This window comes from Austrofundulus limnaeus, unplaced genomic scaffold, assembly GCF_001266775.1.
Source record: "Austrofundulus limnaeus strain Quisiro unplaced genomic scaffold, Austrofundulus_limnaeus-1.0 Scaffold319, whole genome shotgun sequence".
Taxonomy (NCBI): domain Eukaryota; kingdom Metazoa; phylum Chordata; class Actinopteri; order Cyprinodontiformes; family Rivulidae; genus Austrofundulus; species Austrofundulus limnaeus.
The window spans coordinates 525,991-546,480 of NW_013952721.1; the positions used below are offsets into that span (position 1 = coordinate 525,991).

General features: G+C 39.2%; 1 protein-coding gene across 5 annotated transcripts; it reads right to left on the reverse strand.

Annotated features, from left to right (window-relative positions):
* Nucleotides 1–6,842: 6,842 nt before the first annotated feature.
* LOC106527313 (protein FAM160A1) lies at nt 6,843–19,717 on the reverse strand. Of its 5 annotated transcripts, none has more exons than XM_014022155.1 (17): nt 19,602–19,717; nt 19,205–19,366; nt 18,940–19,132; nt 18,636–18,857; nt 15,488–15,653; nt 15,241–15,352; nt 13,474–13,575; nt 12,844–12,900; nt 12,299–12,385; nt 12,016–12,183; nt 11,862–11,941; nt 11,538–11,710; nt 11,361–11,472; nt 8,845–10,112; nt 8,572–8,750; nt 8,369–8,489; nt 6,843–7,473 (listed from the first exon to the last, which is right to left on the reverse strand). In XM_014022155.1, the coding sequence occupies exons 2-17, from the start codon at nt 19,307–19,309 to the stop codon at nt 7,241–7,243; spliced, it is 3,378 nt and encodes a 1,125-aa protein (XP_013877609.1). In that variant the 5' UTR covers nt 19,310–19,366; nt 19,602–19,717; the 3' UTR covers nt 6,843–7,240. The 5 variants fall into 5 exon arrangements, with proteins under 5 accessions (XP_013877609.1, XP_013877608.1, XP_013877607.1 ...); XM_014022154.1 differs by having other exon boundaries at nt 19,205–19,385; XM_014022153.1 differs by having other exon boundaries at nt 19,205–19,464.
* Between the last annotated feature and the right edge of the window lie 773 nt (nt 19,718–20,490).

The following is a 20,490-nucleotide window of genomic DNA, read 5'->3' on the forward strand; positions in this document are numbered from 1 at the left end:
ATCAAGAATGAGAACATCCTTTTGAACAGTGGCTGCTTTGTTCCCCGATTTGGGGTCTTCATTTTCACCTGAAGGTTGGTTGCATGGAATCCTGTCTGTGTTTCCTGTCTGCTTTCAGGAAAGCCCAGTCAGGATAACCACACTGCTCCAGGGCCTGTCGTGTGTGTGATTTCTCTTTCTCCCTGGCTCCTTGGTTTGTAGGGACACTGTCTGCTCTGTGGTACAGAGTCCTGATCACTCCTAACTTGTGCCTGAAACTCTCAGACTGAAGAAGTCTCTTGGAGAAGAGACGAAACGTTTCATTAGAGAAGAACCCGTCCAGAAAACCTATACATTTTTTTTCTTTTTGATTTTTTACCTGGATTACTGAGATGCATCAGGACAGTTTGAATTTACCATAAATGAGTTATAGACATTTTGTTGAAATCTAGCTCTATTTGTTCTGAATGACTCTCAGCTGCCACCACACCAGACTTTAGCTCAGTGTTTATAAAACTGACTGAGCTGTAGCCATTTATGTGTCTCTTAGTTATATTAGCTTCCTTCTAACATCCAAACAACTTCAAAAAGTAATAATAAGTAATAAGTATAATGATATAAGTAGTAAGTACAATGAGTTGTGGTTGTCTGTCCAATTATACTAATCTGATATAATCTAATATTTTACCTGGGTGGTGCTCAGTAATATTTCAAACAGTTTACAAATATTAACAGAAGAAGATGAGGTCACCTGAGGAGGGAATGGGGGTAGGGTCGGTACCACCGCTGCCTTCATCAAATAGATATTCATCATCATCACCAGTCTCTTCATCTTCTTCTTCATCTGATGGAACAACAGCAACATGTACAGAAAATACAAACAGGACATTTAAAGTTTGTTTGAAAACTATAAACTAGTGAGCAGTCGTTTGCTGACAACTGTTGTTTCTGAGTAAGAAGTCTGTCACCAGTTCACACTTAATTCTTTGGTTTTAACATGGTTTTCACACTCAGGTCCACTTACAGGACAAACAGTGTGATCATCTGAGCTGTTAGTGTATCAATGTGATCAGATTTTATCTTTGCATTTACAGAAATTAATTTGTTTGAACTCAAGTTCTCGTCTTAAAACTACAAAACACAGAATACTATAAAAGGAGGTGGTTCATTTAAGAATATTTATTTGTGAACAAAGTGAGAATTGTTAGAGACTATTAATGTTAATCAGACCGAGTGTTTAGTTTTAAATATAACATATTAGAAACAAATCAAAATTTTAATAGCATTTAGTGAGAAAATATCTTTTATTGAGTCCAACATTTTTAACAGAAAGATTCTGTTAAAATTATGTTTTCTATTTTTCACCTTTAGCTATATTTTATCCTGCTGCTCATTAACCGGTGGGTCTTACAGAAACTGTGTTTAGTGTCTTAATTTTTCTATTGTTTATTTAAATTTAGTTAAAATTTATACAGTATAGATAAAGTTATACAAATGGCATTATAATGGAACAGAACTTCTTTTCTGCAACAGCAACAAAAAGATGATTGTGAGCGTAACATGTTTTAGAGCAGAGGAGCCCAAAGTGGGGCCCGCGGGCCAAATTTGGCCCACCAAGCCATTTGATTTGGCCCACCAGCAGTTAGTTACAAGGTTGTAACCTGTCATACTACGTAGAAACACAGTATTTCCACTGAAAGTCATTTTATTCATTGGTCAAATGAATATAGATGCAGATACTTTAAGACTTTTTTCCTTCTTTCTGCCACCTTTCATTTTATTTGTGATTTGTATTTTTATTGTACATAAATTTTGTTAATATATAAGAGACTGTAGTGCAGATAGTTTTCACTGATGGTGCTGACTTTATCTTTGATATATTAATATTAAACATGAAACGTGAAACACAAGTAACAACAAGAGACATTTAGATTAGATTTAACCACACATGTAGATTTGCCCACGTTATAAGGCCACAAAAACTCATATTTTATCAATTTATGAAATGTCCCATGAGCCTTTGCTGCTTGAGCGTATGGCAGACTTCACTAAAAACCAAAGTGGGYCATTGCACWGGCTGAAAGATTAATCATTAAAAATAAAGTACTTTATTTAAAAAGTATTTGTATTTCATGTATTCTGTTACTACATTTGGCCCACAGCCCCAGAGAGATGATCATTTTGGCTCACTTGGGGGAAAAGTTTGGGCACTCCTGTTTTAGAGAAAGTTGAAATTATTTTCATTGAATTTATTTTTTACTAAAACAGGACACAAATCTGTTGAAACACATTAAATCTGTTAAGAACTCCTGCGCACCTGGAAGGATCAAATGACTTCAAATAAGAAAGGTACAAGTCCAACCCGGCAGAGAAACTGTATTTTAATTACTACATAGATTGGCCCATTCCTGCTAAAAAATAAAAATAATAATAATAATAGTAAAATGCAAACAGACTCAGTTTTAGTGTAAATAACTGTAAAAATCTTAAATTTCATCACTTCATTATGTTTAAATGACTTCAAAAGATAATGAGTCGTAGACGTCTGTCTAATTATAACCTGTCTAATCTAGTTCATGAGATGGATTTCTTTGGTTGAGGGAAATTGAAATAATATTTTAAACAGTTTTGAAATATTAACAGAAGAAGATGAGGTCACCTGAGGAGGAAATGGAGACACTTTCAGAACTTGATGCTGGACCCAGAGAGTTTGAGTCTTCAGGTGGGAATGTTGTGTGCTCGTCCAGGTGACTGTCGTCATGATCAAACATTGAACCATTTTTATTGATCATTGCTTCACCATCATCATCATCATGATAAGCTGCTTCCACTGAAATGACAGCAACACCTACGTACATAAAAACAGGACAATTAAAGTTTGTTCAGAAAGTAAAAACCAGCTGCATGAACGTTTGCTGGCGACTCTGTTGTTTCTGAGTAAGAAGTTGAAATACGAATTTTATGATTTTTTTTCTGTTTTTGTCACCAGTTCACACTTAATTTTTTTATTGTGGTTTTCACACTCGTCTCCACTTACAGGAAAAACAATGTGATTATCTGAGCTGTTAGTGCATCAGTGTGAAACACTAACAGATCAGATTTTATCTTTTCATTTACAGAACGTCAACAGATCTTTTGTTTGAACTCAATTTTTTTTCTTAAATTACTAAATGTATAAAACTATAAATGGACAATTTGAGAATTTTTCCTTGTGAACAAAGTAAATCATCTCTGCTTTTTGCGGATGATGTGGTCCTATTGTCTTCATCAGATCATGATCTCCAGCTCTCACTGGGCGGTTCACAGCCGAGTGCGAAGCGGCCGGGATGAGGATCAGTGCCTCCAAATCTGAGACCATGGTCTTGAGCCGGAAACCGGTAAGGTGCCTTCTCCAGGTCGGGGAGGATGTCCTGCCCCAAGTGGAGGAGTTTAAGTATTTTGGGGTCTTGTTCATGAATGAGGGAAGAATGGAGCGGGAGATCGACAGGTGGATTGGTGCTGCGTCTGCAGTGATGTGAGCGTAGTACCGGTCTGCCGTGGTGAAGCGGGAGCTGAGCCAGAAGGCAAAGCCCTTGGTTTACCAGTCGGTCTACGTTCCTACCCTCATGTATGGTCAGGAGCTTTGGGTCATGACCGAAAGAACGAGATGATGGATACAAGTGGCTGAAATGAGTTTCCTCTGCAGGGTGTCTGGACTCTCCCTTAGAGATAGGCTGAGAAGCTCAGTCATCCAGGAGGGACTCAGAGTAGAGCCGCTGCTCCTCCACGTCGAGAGGAGCCAGTTGAGGTGGYTCATCTGGTHAGGAYGYCTCCTGGACKYCTCCCTGGTGAGGTGYTBYRGRCACGTCCCACTGGGAGGAGRCCCAGAGGAAGACCCAGGACACGCTGGAGGGACTATGTTTCTCAGCTGGCCTGGGAACGCCTTGGGATTCCCCCAGAGGAGCTGGTCCACGTGACCGGGGAGAGGGAAGTCTGGGTCTCTCTGCTTAGACTGCTGCCCCCGAGACCTGATCCCGGATAAGCGGAAGAAAACAGACTGACGGCGAACAAAGTACGAGTTTTAATATGTGATACTAACAAATCATAATTTTGTTAGTGAGAAAATAATACTTATTGAGCCCAAAACCTCTGTTGAAATTCTGTTTTTCCATTTTCTACCTTTAATCCTGCTGTTCAGTGGGGTGGGGGAACAGGTGGGGTTCTTAAAGAAATTACGTTCATTGGGCCTCATACAAGAACATGTTCGTATTCTTCTCCTAAACTTCTCTTACTTTTGTTCGTACAAAGGGTTCGTACGAACATGTCACGTCAGATTCAACAAACTCTTCTATCTTCAGGAAAAGTGTGTAAATGAGCTGCGTAAATTCCACCTGTTCTAACCCAGCTGCTCGTGCACGAAGAGAGGAGATTAGCATAATTACCACCCCAAAAACACCATATAAGGCTGTTTCCTGCCTCAGATACAAGGAAGTGTCCATTCATGAAAAATGACAGCGAAAACTAAAAAGAAAAACTTTACGAGTTCAGAGATTGAAGTCCGTCTGTCAGAGATCCAGAAAAGAAAATCTGTCATTTTTAGCAGGTCAGCTGTGGAATAAAAAGAGCTGCTAAAAGTATAAACAACTGTGTTAAATCATTTTCATTTATTCAGAAGACACGGCGCTGTGCACCGTACCCCTCCGCCCTCCCCGCGCGCTGTCTCAAGTGGTCTCAGTTGCGGTTCTGAAATAATCATTTTCAAATGATTTCAAAATAAGTCTGGCACTTTGGAGAAAACCCAGGACTCACTGGAGGGATTATGTATCCCCTCTGGCCTGGGAACGTCTTGGAGTCCCCCAGGATGAGCTGGAAGGTGTTGCTGGGGAGAGCGGGGTCTCTCTGCTGCTGCCCCCCGCAACCCGATCCCGGATAAGCCGGCCGGACGGACAATTTATATTGTTAGTCTAAATTATTACATTTAAAATTATAACTCTAATTMAAGCAGAATAGCCTATTGTCAACATAATTATGGAGTGTGATTTATTTTCAACTCAAAATATCTTCAAACTAACGAAATATAAAGTTATTAGTGAAGAAAACCCGTCTGGATAACAGCAGACTGACTGCTGGTAAAATATACGACAGGTCTGGACCACTCGTAAATTTTGTTCGTATCTGAAAAAAATCTTAGAATACGAAAACATTGGTGAATGCCACAAATTCTCCTAAATCACTCGTACGCACAACTTAAGAACAAATCTGTGCGTACGAATGGTTCTTGCATGAGGCTCAATGTTTATATATTTTATTGTTTCATTTATATTTAATTAAGCTTCAGAATAGAGCTTCTTTCATGAAACAAAATAAATTGTGATTGTGAGTGAAGTATGTTTTTATTAATGTGGGTTGAAATTGTTTTCATTAAACTTGTTTTTACTGATGCAGGAAACAAATCTGCTGTTTGAACAGAATTCCTGCCCAGAAAATAAAACATGTTCAAAAATAAAGCGTCAGGCCAAAGTAGTTACCTGTTCCTGCCAACAAACCACAACCTGACTCAGGTTTTAGTGTAAATAACCATAAACATGTTTGTAAAAATCTTTGTGAAGCAAAAGAGTCAACAATGTAAATATTTATAAAAACGTGACATCTTTGAGACTGTAGTTTGAAGACGACAGGAATCTGATTTTCTTTATTCTGCCCAGATTAACCAAACACGCTCCAAACTGTTTCTGCTGCAGATAAGATATTAGTTACTGAGAATACCTCCATAGAACTCCACTTTAAATGATCTGAACCAAGGAAAAAAACAGAAACATGTTCCCCTCTGTCTCTGTTTAGTGGGAATGTTTTACTGGTTTCTATCTTACAGAGAATAAAGAGTAAACACTGATAAACAGTTTATTCACTCACCAACAGCCCAGAGCAGCAGGTTCCTTCCTCCCATCATCACCATCATCTTCATCACCTCCCCCTCTTCCTGCGTCTGTCTGAATGTGAGCAGTGAGTCTGAGCAGCAGCAAATGAACCTGAACACAGGAACTAGCTAACCACAGTGTAATTACATATAGTTTCATTTCTACATGGAAGTTTTTCTTTTCACATCTCTTAACTTTGATTAAAATATTTAAAAAACAATTCACGACAAAACCGAGCTGCTGTCAGCTGAGAGTTACTGTGAACTTTTATTCAGCCACATCTGAGCACATTTACAGGAAAATCCTGACTTTAATGTGTCGTAAAAAAAACTGTGGTGTGAAGATGGGGCGCTGGGGGTGCTGTGGTACCTCCTTTGGATGCTAGATGGCATGCATGTCCAAATATATACTTATTCACTTACTTACTTAAATATGTGCTCTATGTTTAAAGACAAATAACATTTTAGATGTTTTTTTAAGTTTTGTAGCTAGCATTTTATCACTTTTAGCGTTTAGCTAACCTTTTGATACGATTAACAAGCCTCGGCTCGGCACAAACATGCACTCTAAAAATGAAATGTTGGATTTATCTAACCATGTTATGTTACCTGGTTCCACTTAACTGAGTTGAGTAAATTCAAAGCAACATACTCATGTTCTTTGGCTAAAAAGCTGGTATATTGCTTTGAATTTACTCAACTCAGTTAATTGGAACCAGGTAACATAACATGGTTAGATAAATCTAACAATTCATTTTTTACAGTGTACTTCCTACTGAGACCTTTTTTTGTGAAATTTACGTGTCAAACAACCACAGAATAAATCTGGGCCAGAATTTTCGCCCAACATCTAGACTTTTTTCTTATATTTTGCATAAAAACAACAGCCTGAAACCTCCTTTTAGCTGAAAACCACTTTGCTGCTTGATTTCATTTGGTTCAAACAAACTTAAAGTTTTTTTGCTCATAAATATTTATTCACACTTTATTTACAGATGTACAGATTATTACATCATTGTTCGTGTTGACACTTTAAAATCTTTTGTTCTGATTTAATTTAAAGTCACTTCAGTGGGTTTAAGGTTAGTTTAGACTCAGAGTCAGAGGCGTCTGCATCTGCAGGAAGACCGGTCGGAATCAAATATGAAAAAATAAAAACACGTTTACAACAAATCAGTGCAAAGATTTAGGAAAATCTAAAAACTTGTTTGCACACAGCCCACAGATCGATAAAAAACTTTACATACTTCAAGATATTTTATAAATAAAATCACCTGGGAAAAGTTTCAAGTGTTGTCAGGAATAAAGATGAAACGTTTTCATGTAATAAATTCTTCACATGTGACAGAAATACTTTGTTCTGTTTTATGGTTCTGGTCCAGAGTCCGGTGCGATGCTGTGCTCCTGAGCCAGGGCGGCCAGCTCCTTCAGGAACTCTGCAAACAGAACGATGGCGAACACACGGCTCTCGGCCTGAGGGGGGATCGGGGGGCAGGGGGGCGAGACGCTGAGAGGAGGCAGAGGCAGGGCGTGTTTCACGAAGCCGTTGGGTACGGACGGGTCCAGGATGATGTCCCCGCCGTGAGACTGCAGGGACTCTGAGGGACACGAGAGGACAAAAATAAATGTTGATGATTGTTCCAATTATTTTTTACAAACAAACAATATGACAGCTGGAGATGTTAGCAAAAACCTAGCTAGTAGCTAAAAGGAAAACAATGCTAGGTAAAAGCCGAATGTAGAAAAGGGATAGCTAAAAGCAGCAAAACCTAGTAGCAAAAGTAGCAAAACTTTAGCTAAAGGCAGAAAAATGATAGTTAAAAACAGCAAAAACCTAGCTAGTAGCAATAGTAGCAAAGCACTAGCTAAAGGTAGCAAAAAGAGGACTAAAAGCAGCAAAAATCTAACTAGCAGCAAAAGTAGCAAAACACTAGCTAAAAGTAGCAAAAGGATAGCTAAAGGCAGAAAAAATGTAGCAAGCAGCAAAAGTAGCTAACCACTAGCTAAAGATAGAAAATGATAGCTAAAAACAGCAAAAACCTAGTAGCAAAAGTAGCAAAATATTAGCTAAAGGCAGAAGAATGATGGCTAAAAACAGCAAAAATCTAGCTACTGTAGTAGCAATAGTAGCAAAATACTAGCTAAAAGTAGCAAAAGAAAGGCTAAAAGCAGTAAAAAACCTAGCTAGCAGCAAAAGTAGCTAAACACTAGCTGAAAGTAGCAAAATATTTGTTAAATGTTGCAAATTCTAACTAAAATATAAGAGTGACAAAATTTCAGTAAAAGAATAAAGTATCAAGTATACCAAAGTATGCAGACATAGTTTAATTTTAAAAAGCTTAGAAAATTAAAAACAGCCGAATGAACGCTAACTTATGATTCACACAAAGAAAGAAAGTGTTTGATTTGAAACATGAGCAGCAGCTTTTATTATCAAGAATCTGTGGTTTTTAACTCTCTTTATGGGTTTATTAATATGTGACAATATTTAACCTCTGAATTTTCCATCTTGGTCTTTAGCCAACAAGAACCTCCAGGCCCGAGTGATCAGGGACGGGTAGTCTGGTCTGTCGGCCACGTAGCGCTCGATCTGAGCGTGCACCGAGACCAGAACCTGCAGACACAGTCCACACATCAGGACCACGAAGAAGCCTGAAGCCGAACAAGGCTGGAGTCAAACGACCCAGGTGAGTTACCTGGTGTAATGTTGGTACGCTCGGCTGGGTGCTTGTGTCTGTGCCGAGCAGGAAGGATCTCAGCAGAGGTTGAGGGTACGACACCAGCTGAGCGAGGATGCCCGTCACCAGCAAGTTAACAGCGATGGAGTTCTCCAGAAGGTTCTCCAGTCGAGATAACAGGACGCTGATGAAGGGACCTGATGCACCATGAGAGAATGTAGGAGGATTCTGGTATTTTTGTTACAATTATTTATTACCCAGGTTTTTTTTTTACTTTACTTCCTTCCTCACCTGTAAAAGGAACTTCCTCTCTCTTGCTCTCTCTCTCAGAGCTGTTCTTCTCATCTTCCTCTTCCTCTCCTTCCTCCTCCGTGTCGTCCCATGAGGAGCCATAACCAAAATCAGCCATAAGCTCCTCCTCCTTTTTCAGTTTTTGCCTCAGCGCTCGGACACGCCCCCTGAATGTGCTGACGTCATCTGTGATGTCATCACAGTCAGGCTCCACCCCCAACGAGAGCATGAGTTCGCAGTATTGTGACACAAAGTTGTTGTTTGTGATATTATCAGGCAGAACTTTGAGCTGGGCATCTGTTGCGGGTGCACAAATTCCCCGTGATTCAGGTTCCACATGTCCATTTGGTAAAGAGTTTATCTCTAAACATGGAATGTGAGGCATGTTGGGATGTATCTGTTTAAAACTGATGCAAGTCGTGACTTCATTTTGATTGTAATCCTGCCTAAACGGCTCAGTTTCGTCATCGATATCATCACGTTTGCCCATGATGTGATTCTTTCCATCAAAGCCGTTTGTGACGATGTGTTCAGTTGTTTCTTCTCCTTCCTCCTGCGTTCTCCCCAAATCCTTCCCAAATCCCTCACTTCTCCTTCTTCCTTCCTTACAATCTTCACTCTTCCTTCTCTCCTCCTTTCCTCCGTCCTCGCTCCTCCTCCGGGACGACATGATGCTGTTGACCGTTTCCATCACCGTCCGTCCCGTCGCTGTTAGCATTGCTGAAACTTGTTGGCCTCTGCTTTCGCGAAACTGTCGATTTGCCGCCTTGATCCGCTCAAATGTGACCGCTTTTGCGTCTTTTTGAGCAACAAGATCATAGACCATGACATCGTCCTGAAACTCTGACTCCTCCACGTACGAACCATGCACCAGCCTGGTCGCAGTACGCCGCATTTCCTGGATGTACTGAGGAGGAAGCTGTGGAGGCGCAGGTGAAAAAGTGCCCCCGTCTGTTTCCACGCAGCCGTTCACTACGTTAAAGACGGCAGGCGAGGATGTTTCCTCGTCGCCAAAGATGTCGTCCCACTCCAGCTCCATGGCAGAGCTGATCCGTCCTGCCTGGTTGCTCGTGGAGATGGTGTCTGAGGAGGACAGTGTTGGGGAGAGAGCTGACAGGGGAGGAAATATAACCAACGAGCAGACCGAGTCCCTCTTCAGTCTTTCTATGAGCTCTTCTTCATCCTCCATGTCGTCCCCCGGCGTGTCCGAGCGACTCTCCTGAGGGGGGTTGATGCCATCGTAAGGAGCCGACCAGAACCGGCAAGCTCTGCAGACAAAACCACAGTGACCCTTTCAAAAGATGTTAGCACAGTTTAAACTATAGAGGTTATATATACACTCTTTTGTAACCTAAATTATTAAAATCAACATGAAATTCGTCAGGAATGTAACTGTGTCTGACCTACACTGCGCCAGCCAACGGTTTAAGGACATACCCCATATTTGAGGAGGGGGCTCCATCTGAAAAGTGAGAGTCTGGACATGCAAAAATGCTTATAACGCAAAAACTATTCAACATAGGAGCTTCAGACTGTTTTGTTGTTTCGTTCCGATCAAGGGCTATCCATTGGCCCCATCACTGAGCACCACCCACCCCATCTGGACCCCCACCCAAAACATTAAATCTGTTCTTGTGAGTTCTGGTGCATTGGTGCTTTGCGTACGTGCGGGGGTTGCATATGATACCATTATGCTGTATCTATTTTTTCCCCAGTGGTTTTTGGTCAACCGTATCACAGAAATGACTGCACCGATCAACATGTAATTTGGCAGGGCTGTAGACGTGTCTGACCTACACTGCACCAGCCAATGGTTTTACGATAGACCCCATATTTGAGCGAGGGGCTCCATCTTAAAAGAGGGTTTCTGGACAATCAAAAATGCTTATAACTCAAAAACTATTCAACATAGGAGCTTCAGATTTGTTTTTGTTTTTTTTTTTTTAGCTCTGATGATAGGCTATCCATCCGGCCCACCAATGAGCCCCCAACCCCCTGGACCCCGATCGCAAAACAATAAATAATTTCTGGTGAGTTCTGGTGCATTGGTGCTTTGCGTATATGTGGGGGTCATATATGCTATCACTATGCTGTATCTAGTTTGCACAGACTTTGTTTGCTAAAGAATCAGACAATGATTTCAGATTTCTGCAAAATAACGAAGTCGTAACCTAGTACTACTACTCATGTTTTAAAATAGAATACTGTGGTGAGATATATCGATGTACTGATTACAGCAAATGATGCCATGAGCAAATAAGTTGCAAGAAAACCCACAACCACCGCTTCTTTCACTGTTTCATCATGAACTCTCAGTTTATTCTGAGGTTAATGTAAGAAATGTTACTTTAAAACCATTTAACTGTTTTTAGTTTTATTATCACAGGCCTAATGAAGGGTGGAGTAGTGGAAGGCATCACCATGTTTCACGTTGAATAATTTCTTCTAAAACTCACAGATCAGCCTTTTACATTGGACGCAGTATTCAGCATCAATAATAAGTGAGACCCACAAACCTGTGTGAGGTGATGATGGCCTGGCGGGCGTCCAGGAGGTACTGGAAGTAGTTAACGTCCATGAGGAAGTCCAAACCCCGACAGTAACCAACGCTGTCTGATACTGACAGATCTGTCACACACAGTTAAAGTCAGTGTGTTTAATATAATGTTTTTATTGTGTTCTCATGAACTGACCTGCTCCTTTGGGCCAGTGGATGTGCTCTGAGTGTGTGCTTGTGTTGTGGAGGTAAACTGGGCACCAGGAGGGCATGAGGAGCAGGAAGGAGGCGGCGCTGGAGGAGTAACAGTCCCTCTGTTTTAAGGAGCGGCGTTGCTTCCTGCTCAGGTGGCTGCAGGGAATCAGATACCTGAGGAGACAAAAAAAAAAACAGATCAGCTCGTTACTGCCCCTGTGTGGCCAATGAGGGGAAAATACCCACTGCAACAAACTAAAAACCTGCTTTCATCGTCCAGTTATTAATTTTCTTTACTCCTTTTACTCACACCCATCAGACTGACCTGAACACCAGCTGCAACATGACGTCTTCACAGAAGAGACCGATAAGAGTCCTGAACAGAGCCAGGGATACCGTGCCCAGCTGCAAGGCAGGAAACAGGTCGAAGTTGATCATTTACGGAGCATCAAACAGTTATACCACTGAACGCGCTCTACCTGGAACGGTGTGTTGACCCGGCTGACCAGTGTGTCCAGGATGTGCACGCTGTCATGCCGGTGCATCAGGATGAAGGACAGGAAGGTGTGGAGGAGAGCGGGCTCAGAGACGGAGCGCAGGAACAGATCCAGGTAGGCGGTGGTGGTCATCACCTCCTCTACTGTCAGCTACGCACAAACACAAGAAACAAAATAACACATACAATAATACATAAAACATAACCAAAGAGCAGGCAGAGAAGACGTGTTTGTTCATTATATCCTCTGACAGCCACTCTGTTACCTTGTGCAGAGCAGGAGCGAGAACAGGAACCAGGAAGCCGTTGTAGATGTAACTCAGTAACTGGGAGCGGATGGAGGGATGAGCAACCTGAGATAAAAGAGTGAAAACAACCAAAACTCAACATGTTTACACCATTCTGATAGGCCACTACATTTTAAATACATATGAAGTGATGTTTGGTGCATAAACCTTTACGTTTACAGTTCTAAAAGGGTTTAGAGCAGTGGTTCCCAAAGTTGGGGTCGGGACCCAAAGTGGGGTCCTGAAACGATTTTCTGTATTAATTACACAAAAAAGGAGAACGAAAAATATGTATGCCTTTGTTGTTACAAAAGAGTAAGATTAGTGTATTCACATTGGACAAAAATAGCTTAATGAATATTGTTACTATGTCCTTGTTCATCTGACGTGAAAACAGTGTTTATTAAACAACAACAGCTGGGGTCTCAGGTCTCTGCTGCTGGTATTTTGTGGGTCAAAAGCTGAAAAGTTTGGGAACCACTGGTTTAGAGTTTGGGTGAGGCGCTCAGTTCGTTGTGTTTTACCTTTATAACGGCACCACAGAAGTCCAGAGAGTGCAGGAAATGGACGAGAGCTGGAACCTGTCGACGCCAGGTAAAAGTCATTAATGTTAGTTCAGTTAGGGTCTCGGTCAGTGAGTGGACCACCATGAAATCATCAGCCTCAGAGGAGCAGTAGATAAATTTGCACCTTAAATACTCAGGATGAAACAGAACACAATATTCATAGAGGGGCCAAGTATTTGTTTGGCATCTTTGCACACAAATCCTCAGTTTTGGTAAGGTGTATACATTTAACCACATGTTCAAACACTTGCAATTTTAAAAATCTTGCATGTAAATTCTCCTTAACAGTTTTATGTGCATTTTTACTGTACATAGATAAAATACTCTCAAACACACAACATGTAAGAGAATCCAGTCATTTGTTAGTTGAAAGACTTCCTGCAGGATTGTTAAAGAAGAGAAGCAGAGCTCGTCTAGCTTGATTCATGCTGGATTTTCCTGTTTGACTCTTTAGCACCTTTAGTGTTTGAACATGGAACTGCACCCAGCATCTTCACTTTTGAGCAAAGGACAGATGAATGACAGGACAATCAGATTTTAGAAGGGTCAATGCCCCTGTGGCCCCGCCCACTATGACAACACTGTTACCTGCTGCCAGTCCGCCAGCTCCAGACAGTGCCAGTCTTCACTGTAAACCTGCAGCTTGGCTGGAAGAGACGAGTACAGACCGGACAGACCTGTGGCCAGAACCTGGAAACACACATATATAAAAATAAGTACACATATATCAATATAAATATACAAACACATATATACAAATATAAACACACACACACACACATATATAAATAACTATAAATACACATGTATACAAATATAAATACACATAATATGTAAATATAAATACACATATATAAATGTGAATACACATACACAAATATAAATACACATATATATAAATAACATATACAAATATATATACACACATACATACAAATATAAATACACACACACACACATATATAAATAACTATAAATACACATGTATACAAATATAAATACACATAATATGTAAATATAAATACACATATATAAATGTGAATACACATACACAAATATAAATACACATATATATAAATAACATATACAAATATATATACACACATACATACAAATATAAATACACACACACACACATATAATATATATATATATATATATATATATATATATATATATATAATAACACATCGTGTAACCCCGGTTAGCTTCAGAAACTGGCTTCAAACAGATAAAGTGTCAGCCTTTATCTAATTAAATCAGTTCTAAAAAGTACAAAAAACAATTAATCAAAAGAAATTTGTTTCTATTTTGACATTTAAACTTTTTAAGTTTCATCCTGAGTAAAATCACTGTCAGTAATTTTGTAGTTCTGGAAGATTTCACCTTATTCTCACGTGAACTTACAGCTTCAGCTGCATCCAGATGTTCACATCCAATCATCAGAAACATGAATATTATAACAGCTTTATAACTTTAATTATTTTTAAAATAAAAACTAGGTGCTTTAGTTTGAATTTTTGGGAATTTTCTCTAGTTGTAGAAGCAGTTCTGTCTCCTAATTTTTATAACTCTGGGTTTATATTCTTTGTTTTCAAGATGGTTTATTTCCTCAACTAACAGAAGAGCAACTAGATTTAAATAAAATATATTTAATTTTGTTTATTTAAAAAGTGTAAAAAGAGATGGAAGGGCTGAATGAAGCAGGTCAACAGCTGCATTCTGAGGTCTCGTTAACGACCAGGCAGCCGTCCAATCACGTGCAGCCTTTGATAATCTCTGTGCACCGGCCAATCCCTCGCAGAGCTGCTAATCTGCTCTGGTCATAAAGATTGAGGTCAGAGTGGTCACATGGGATTAAAGCTGGAACACAGGTGGCACGTGTTGAACTGCCTTTGAGGCACATTTTTCAGCAAAACATCCGTTTTTTTAAAAAAAAAACATAAAAACAGAACCTGATTAATGAATCCAACATGGCCGACACTAAAACACCTGAAGAAAACAAGAAAAGTTTTGACTTTTAGTAACAATAAAGAGCTTTTTGTTCATTTTACAAGCATAGTTTCTGATTTCATCTTTTTTTTCAGGAAGTTTAATTTAATTATTTGGTTTAGTTGCTGATTTTAGTGTTTTTATTCAATATTTAAACGTTTCCCCTCCATATAATTGTTTTTTCTCATTAAGCTCCTCCTACTTTTCGTCATCAGCCCTAGATTACGCTGCAGACAAAAATGATTTCATTCCTGTGAGCAGCTCTCTGATTGATTAAAACCTGTTGAGAACTGTCCTGTGCTGCGTTGGGTTTACTCCTCCAGGTTTACAGGATGTTTGATGGTTTTTGTTCGGGGGTCTCACCGGACAGAAGTAGGTGTTGTCAGCGATGTGCTGAGCCACTCGAGGCTCGGAGGCCGACAGAGACATGATGAGCAGCAGAGCGTCCCGGGCCTGTTGGCCCACCAAACCCTGCCTGAGACAAGCACAAACATTTAATAAAAACTGGGCCGACAGCACCAAGCTGTTTGTTTGTTGTTTGTTTGTTTGTTTGTTTGTTTGTTTGTTTGTTTGTTTGTTTGTTTGTTTGTTTGTTTGTTTGTTTGTTTACCTGTGCGTGTACGGGATGAGCAGGGAGAAGAGCAGGAAGTTGGCGGCTCCCTGGTCCTGACTGGTGTGGAAGAACAGCTCCAGGACCGACGGATCCTTGACCAGAGCCACGCAGACCTGGTTCAGGAGCTGGACCAGCTCCGCCTCCACAACACCGCCGCCGTCTGCTGGACAGAACGTCAGCAGAGTAAACATCTTACCTGCAGCACATCCAACTGAAAAAAAAACCAAGCTGCTAAAGTTTCATTAGATGAGAAACGTTGTCTTCTCTGCAGGCTGCTGGGTTTGTTTGTGTCTAAATATGACGTGATTATAAAAAATAGAAATAGTTTATTTGTTTCGGCTGCAGCACATTTGTAGAGCAGCTGAGGATTTATAAAACTGTTTCAGGGTGGGGCTACACAAACCTGTTTGGTTTTTTATAAGTGAAACTGAACCTCAAATTTCTTTAACTTTTTCGTTGCTGATTTTGAACAATTCTCTTTTAAACGAGTATTTAAAGTTTCACAGTGGTCATAAGCAGAGACAAATAAAGAGTTTATTAAAAATAAAAGCATTTATCATCTAAAACACCATGAGAATAGACAAAAATAAAATAGTAAATGATGCTGAATGTTTTTTTACTATGATGAGACTGGATTTTTCTTTTTACTCAATTTGTACTTTTTAAAACTTCAATGAGCTTTGAACAAAAGACTTATTTTGAAAAAATACATTACTGTAGCTTTAAAAAAAAACAAGTCTTTCCAATAAAACAACAAAAAAGTATTTAGTTTCAGTATTTAGTTAGTTTAGCTTTTAGTTCATGTTTTACAAGTTTTAGCTTTAGGCTACTAATTTTAGGTTTTAGTTATGGATGTGCTAAAAGTAGATTTTAACTGTTGTTTTGCTACTTTAAGATTTTTTGCAGTTGTTTAGTAATTTAGCTTTGAGCTACTTCTTTTTTTACTAGTTTTAGCTTTAAGCTACTAATTTTAAATTTTAGTTACGGATGTGCTAATTTTATGTTTCAGCTGTTACTTTGCTGGTTTTTCACTTTTAACAACTGTTTTGCTTGTTTTAGAAATTAGCTAGTGGTTTGCTAGTTTCTATTTTTAGCTATTGTTTTGTTGAACTTTACTTTTAGTTAATGTTTTGCTAGTTCTAACTTTCAGATACAGTTTTGTTAATTTCAGCTTTTAGCTACTTGTTTGTTGTTTTTTGCTGTCAGATAGTTAGGTTAAAATGCCATGCCCAACAGGTAAGATACTAATTGTTCATCGGCTGTCCACAGAGTCCTGCTTTATAAGAGCTAGCATACCTGCCAGATCAAACACCTTCACATTCTCAATACAATAATGCAGTTTTGTTTTTGTTTTTTACTGATTTTGTACTTTTAAACTTCAATTCGCTTTGAATTAAAACCTTTTATTTTGAAAAGATATATTACTATAGCTTTAAAGAACAAAGTCCGTCCCAATAAAACAACAAAAAAATATTTTTTTCAACTGGCAAGTTAACTATTCAATTAAAACGCTCCTCTCCTGATTTACAAAACTAATCCATCAGGCAGATTAGGACTAATAAAGTTGAATAAAGTTGAATAAATCTGAATAAAGTAGAACAAAGTTAAATAAAGTTGAAAAAAGTTAAAGCTGAACAAAGTAGAATAAATCTGAATAAAGNTGAAAAAAGTTAAAGCTGAACAAAGTAGAATAAATCTGAATAAAGCTGAATAAAGTTGAATAAATCTGAATAAAGTAGAACAAAGTTAAATAAAGCTGAACAAAGTTAAAGCTGAATAAAGTAAAATAAAGCTGAACAAAGTTAAAGCTGAACAAAGTAGAATAAATCTGAATAAAGCTTAATAAATCTGAATACATCTGAATAAAGCTGAATAAAGTAGAATAAAGTCGAATGACATATAATAAAGCTGAATAAATCTGAATAAAGTAGAATAAAGCTTAATAAAGTAGAATAAAGTTGAATGACATATAATAAAGCTTAATAAAGTCGAATAAAGCTGAATAAAGTAGAATAAATCTGAATAAAGCTGAATAAAGTAGAATAAAGCTTAATAAAGTAGAATAAAGTTGAATGACATATAATAAAGCTGAATAAAGTAGAATAAAGTAGAATAAAGTTGAATAAAGTATAATAAAGCTGAATAAAGTAGAATAAAGTAGAATAAAGTAGAATAAAGTATAATTAAGTAGAATAATGTAGAATAAAGTTGAATAAAGTAGAATAAAGTTGAATGACAAAAGAAAGTTGAATAAAGTAGAATAAAGTAGAATAAAGCTGAATAAAGTAGAATAAAGCTGAATAAAGTAGAATAAAGCTGAATAAAGTAGAATAAAGTATAATAAAGTAGAATAAAGTATAATAAAGTAGAATAAAGTAGAATAAGGTTGAATGACATATAATAAAGCTGAATAAAGTTGAATAAAGTAGAATAAAGTAGATTAAAGTATAATTAAGTAGGATAATGTAGAATAAAGTAGAATAAAGCTGAATAAAGTAGAATAAAGTAGAATAAAGTTGAATGACATAAAAGAAAGCTGAATAAAGTAGAATAAGTTAGAATAAAGCTGAATAAAGTAGAATAAAGCTGAATAAAGTAGAATAAAGTAGAATAAAGTAGAATAAGGTTGAATGACATATAATAAAGCTGAATAAAGTAGAATAAAGTATAGTAAAGTAGAATAAAGTATAATAATGTAGAATAAAGTAGAATAAAGTTGAATGACATATAAAGCTGAATAATGTATAATAAAGTAGAATAATGTAGAATGAAGTAGAATAATGTATAATAAAGTAGAATAAAGTTGAATGACATATAATAAAGTAGAATAAAGTAGAATTGAGCTGAATAAAGTAGAATAAAGCTGAATAAAGTAGAATAAAGTTGAATAAAGTAGAATAAAGTAGAATAAAGTATAATAAACTAGAATAAAGTATAATAAAGTATAATAATGTAGAATAAAGTAGAATAAAGTAGAATGACATATAATAAAGTAGAATAAAGTATAATAAAGTAGAATAAAGTAGAATAAAGTTTAATGACATACAGTAATAAAGCTGAATATAGTAGAATTAAGCTGAATAAAGTAGAATAAAGTATAATAATCTATAATAAAGTAGAATAAAGTAGAATGAAGTCTGCTCACCGGCTGCAGCTCCAGCACACGAGGTGAGCAGCATCATGAGGGGCCGCAGGACGGGCTTGTGGTGCAGCAGGGGCTGTTTGGCCTGAGACAGGAGCATCTGGTACATCCTGAGCTGCTCCAGCTTCATGTCCTCGGTGAACTGCCTCCTCAGGCTCCACAGGAACAGCCTCTCCATCACGCCCTCCAGGACCACAAACTCCAGGATGGGCCCCATGGATCCACCTGGAGCCGGGTTAGGGTTGGTCAGGGACAGTCAGGGGGGTACGTTTACAAACCCAGCAGGACGAGGGTCTCCAGTTCTCACCTCGACCCGCCTCCTCCTCCATCAGCAGGAACAGCATGTGCTCCACGTAGTTCTGCACGGCGCTGGCCTCGTCTGCCGGGATCGGACCGAGCCGGACCGGGCCGGAGCCGCTGCTGCTGTGGTGACCCGAGAGGAAACTCAGAGCTCTGGAGGAGCTGCGGCCCGGCTCGTGTTTCTCCAGAATCTTCACCACCTTCAGAGAAAAACGTTTGAATTAAACCTTTCCACCATACAGATGTGGAGAGAACAACAGCTGGTTCCTCACCTGGACCCAGTGGTTCTTAAACACCATCATGCAGGTCTCCGGGTCCACCCCTCTCAGTGTGAGGGACTTCTTCCGGTTGCCCCCTACAACCACCGAGGCCATCATTTTGACTGGCTGTCAGGCAGCTAAAGCATGACCCGGCTCAGGGGGGCAGCTGGGGGTCTGTGGAGGAGGAGTTCAGCTGTGGGACATTTACAGACCTTAGAGAAGGAAGCTGGTGATTCTGGAGTAAATAAATCTCTCAGTGTGACTTTCTGCTTCTGGAACAGGAAGTGAGGGTCGTCAGCGGCAACAAACAAACAGGAAGAACTGACAGCGTGTCCGAGTCCCACCCTGGGCGTTCCAGGAAATTCCAGGAATTCCCACGGTGGACTCTGAGGCTTGACGGCGCTCCTACCTCTGTGCTGCTGCTGGGGGGGTCATGGAGGAGCTGAAGGCCTGGAGTCCTGGAGGAGCTGGAGGTCTGGAGTCCTGGAGGAGCTGAAGGTCTGGAGTCCTGGAGGAGCTGAAGGCCTGGAGGAGCTGAAGGTCTGGAGTCCTGGAGGAGCTGAAGGTCTGGAGTCCTGGAGGAGCTGAAGGCCTGGAGTCCTGAAGGAGCTGAAGGCCTGGAGTCCTCGAGGAACTGAAGGTCTGGAGTCCTCGAGGAGCTGAAGGTCTGGAGTCCTGGAGGAGCTGAAGGTCTGGAGTCCTGAAGGAGCTGAAGGTCTGGAGTCCTGAAGGAGCTGAAGGTCTGGAGTCCTGAAGGAGCTGAAGGTCTGGAGTCCTGGAGGAGCTGAAGATCTGGACAAACTGCAGATTCTTCACTTGTTTTGCAGCTTTGAAGCTCCTGACATTAAAGGAAAAGTTCAGATATTTTTAAACGTGGATTTCTAAAAAGAAAAGTCGTCACTGTTTGCTGCTGTTTTCTTGTAATTTCACTTTTTAGCTTCTGTTCTAATTATAGCTTTCAGATATTGTTCTGCTGGTGTTAGCTTTTATCTCCTGTTTGCTACTTTTAGCTTTTTGCAGTTGTTAATTCATTTTAGCTTTTAGCTAGTTTTAAGTTTTAACTTTAAGCTACTAATTTTATGTTTTAGCTTTTGATTTGCTGGGGGGTTTTTTCACTTCACTGTTTGCTTATTTTAGCATTTAGCTAAATGTTTTGCTTGTTTTAATCTTTGGCTATCATTTTTGCTGAACTTTGCTGTTGTTTTGTTAGTTTTAACCTTTACAGTTTTGTTGATTTCAGCTTTTAGCTACTTGTTTTGCTGTTAGATGCTGTTTAGCTGGTCCTAGTTTCCAGATTT

Excerpts from the sequence above, each read along its gene's own strand:
- LOC106527313 (XM_014022155.1), bottom strand. The coding sequence starts at position 19,309 with ATGATGGCCTCGGTGGTTGTAGGGGGCAACCGGAAGAAGTCCCTCACA. Across the intron at positions 12,184-12,298 it reads TCGCTCCTGCTCTGCACAAG|CTGACAGTAGAGGAGGTGAT; the intron begins GTAACAGAGTGG and ends GTTTGTGCGTAG. Across the intron at positions 8,490-8,571 it reads GCGTACCAACATTACACCAG|GTTCTGGTCTCGGTGCACGC; the intron begins GTAACTCACCTG and ends CTGTGTCTGCAG.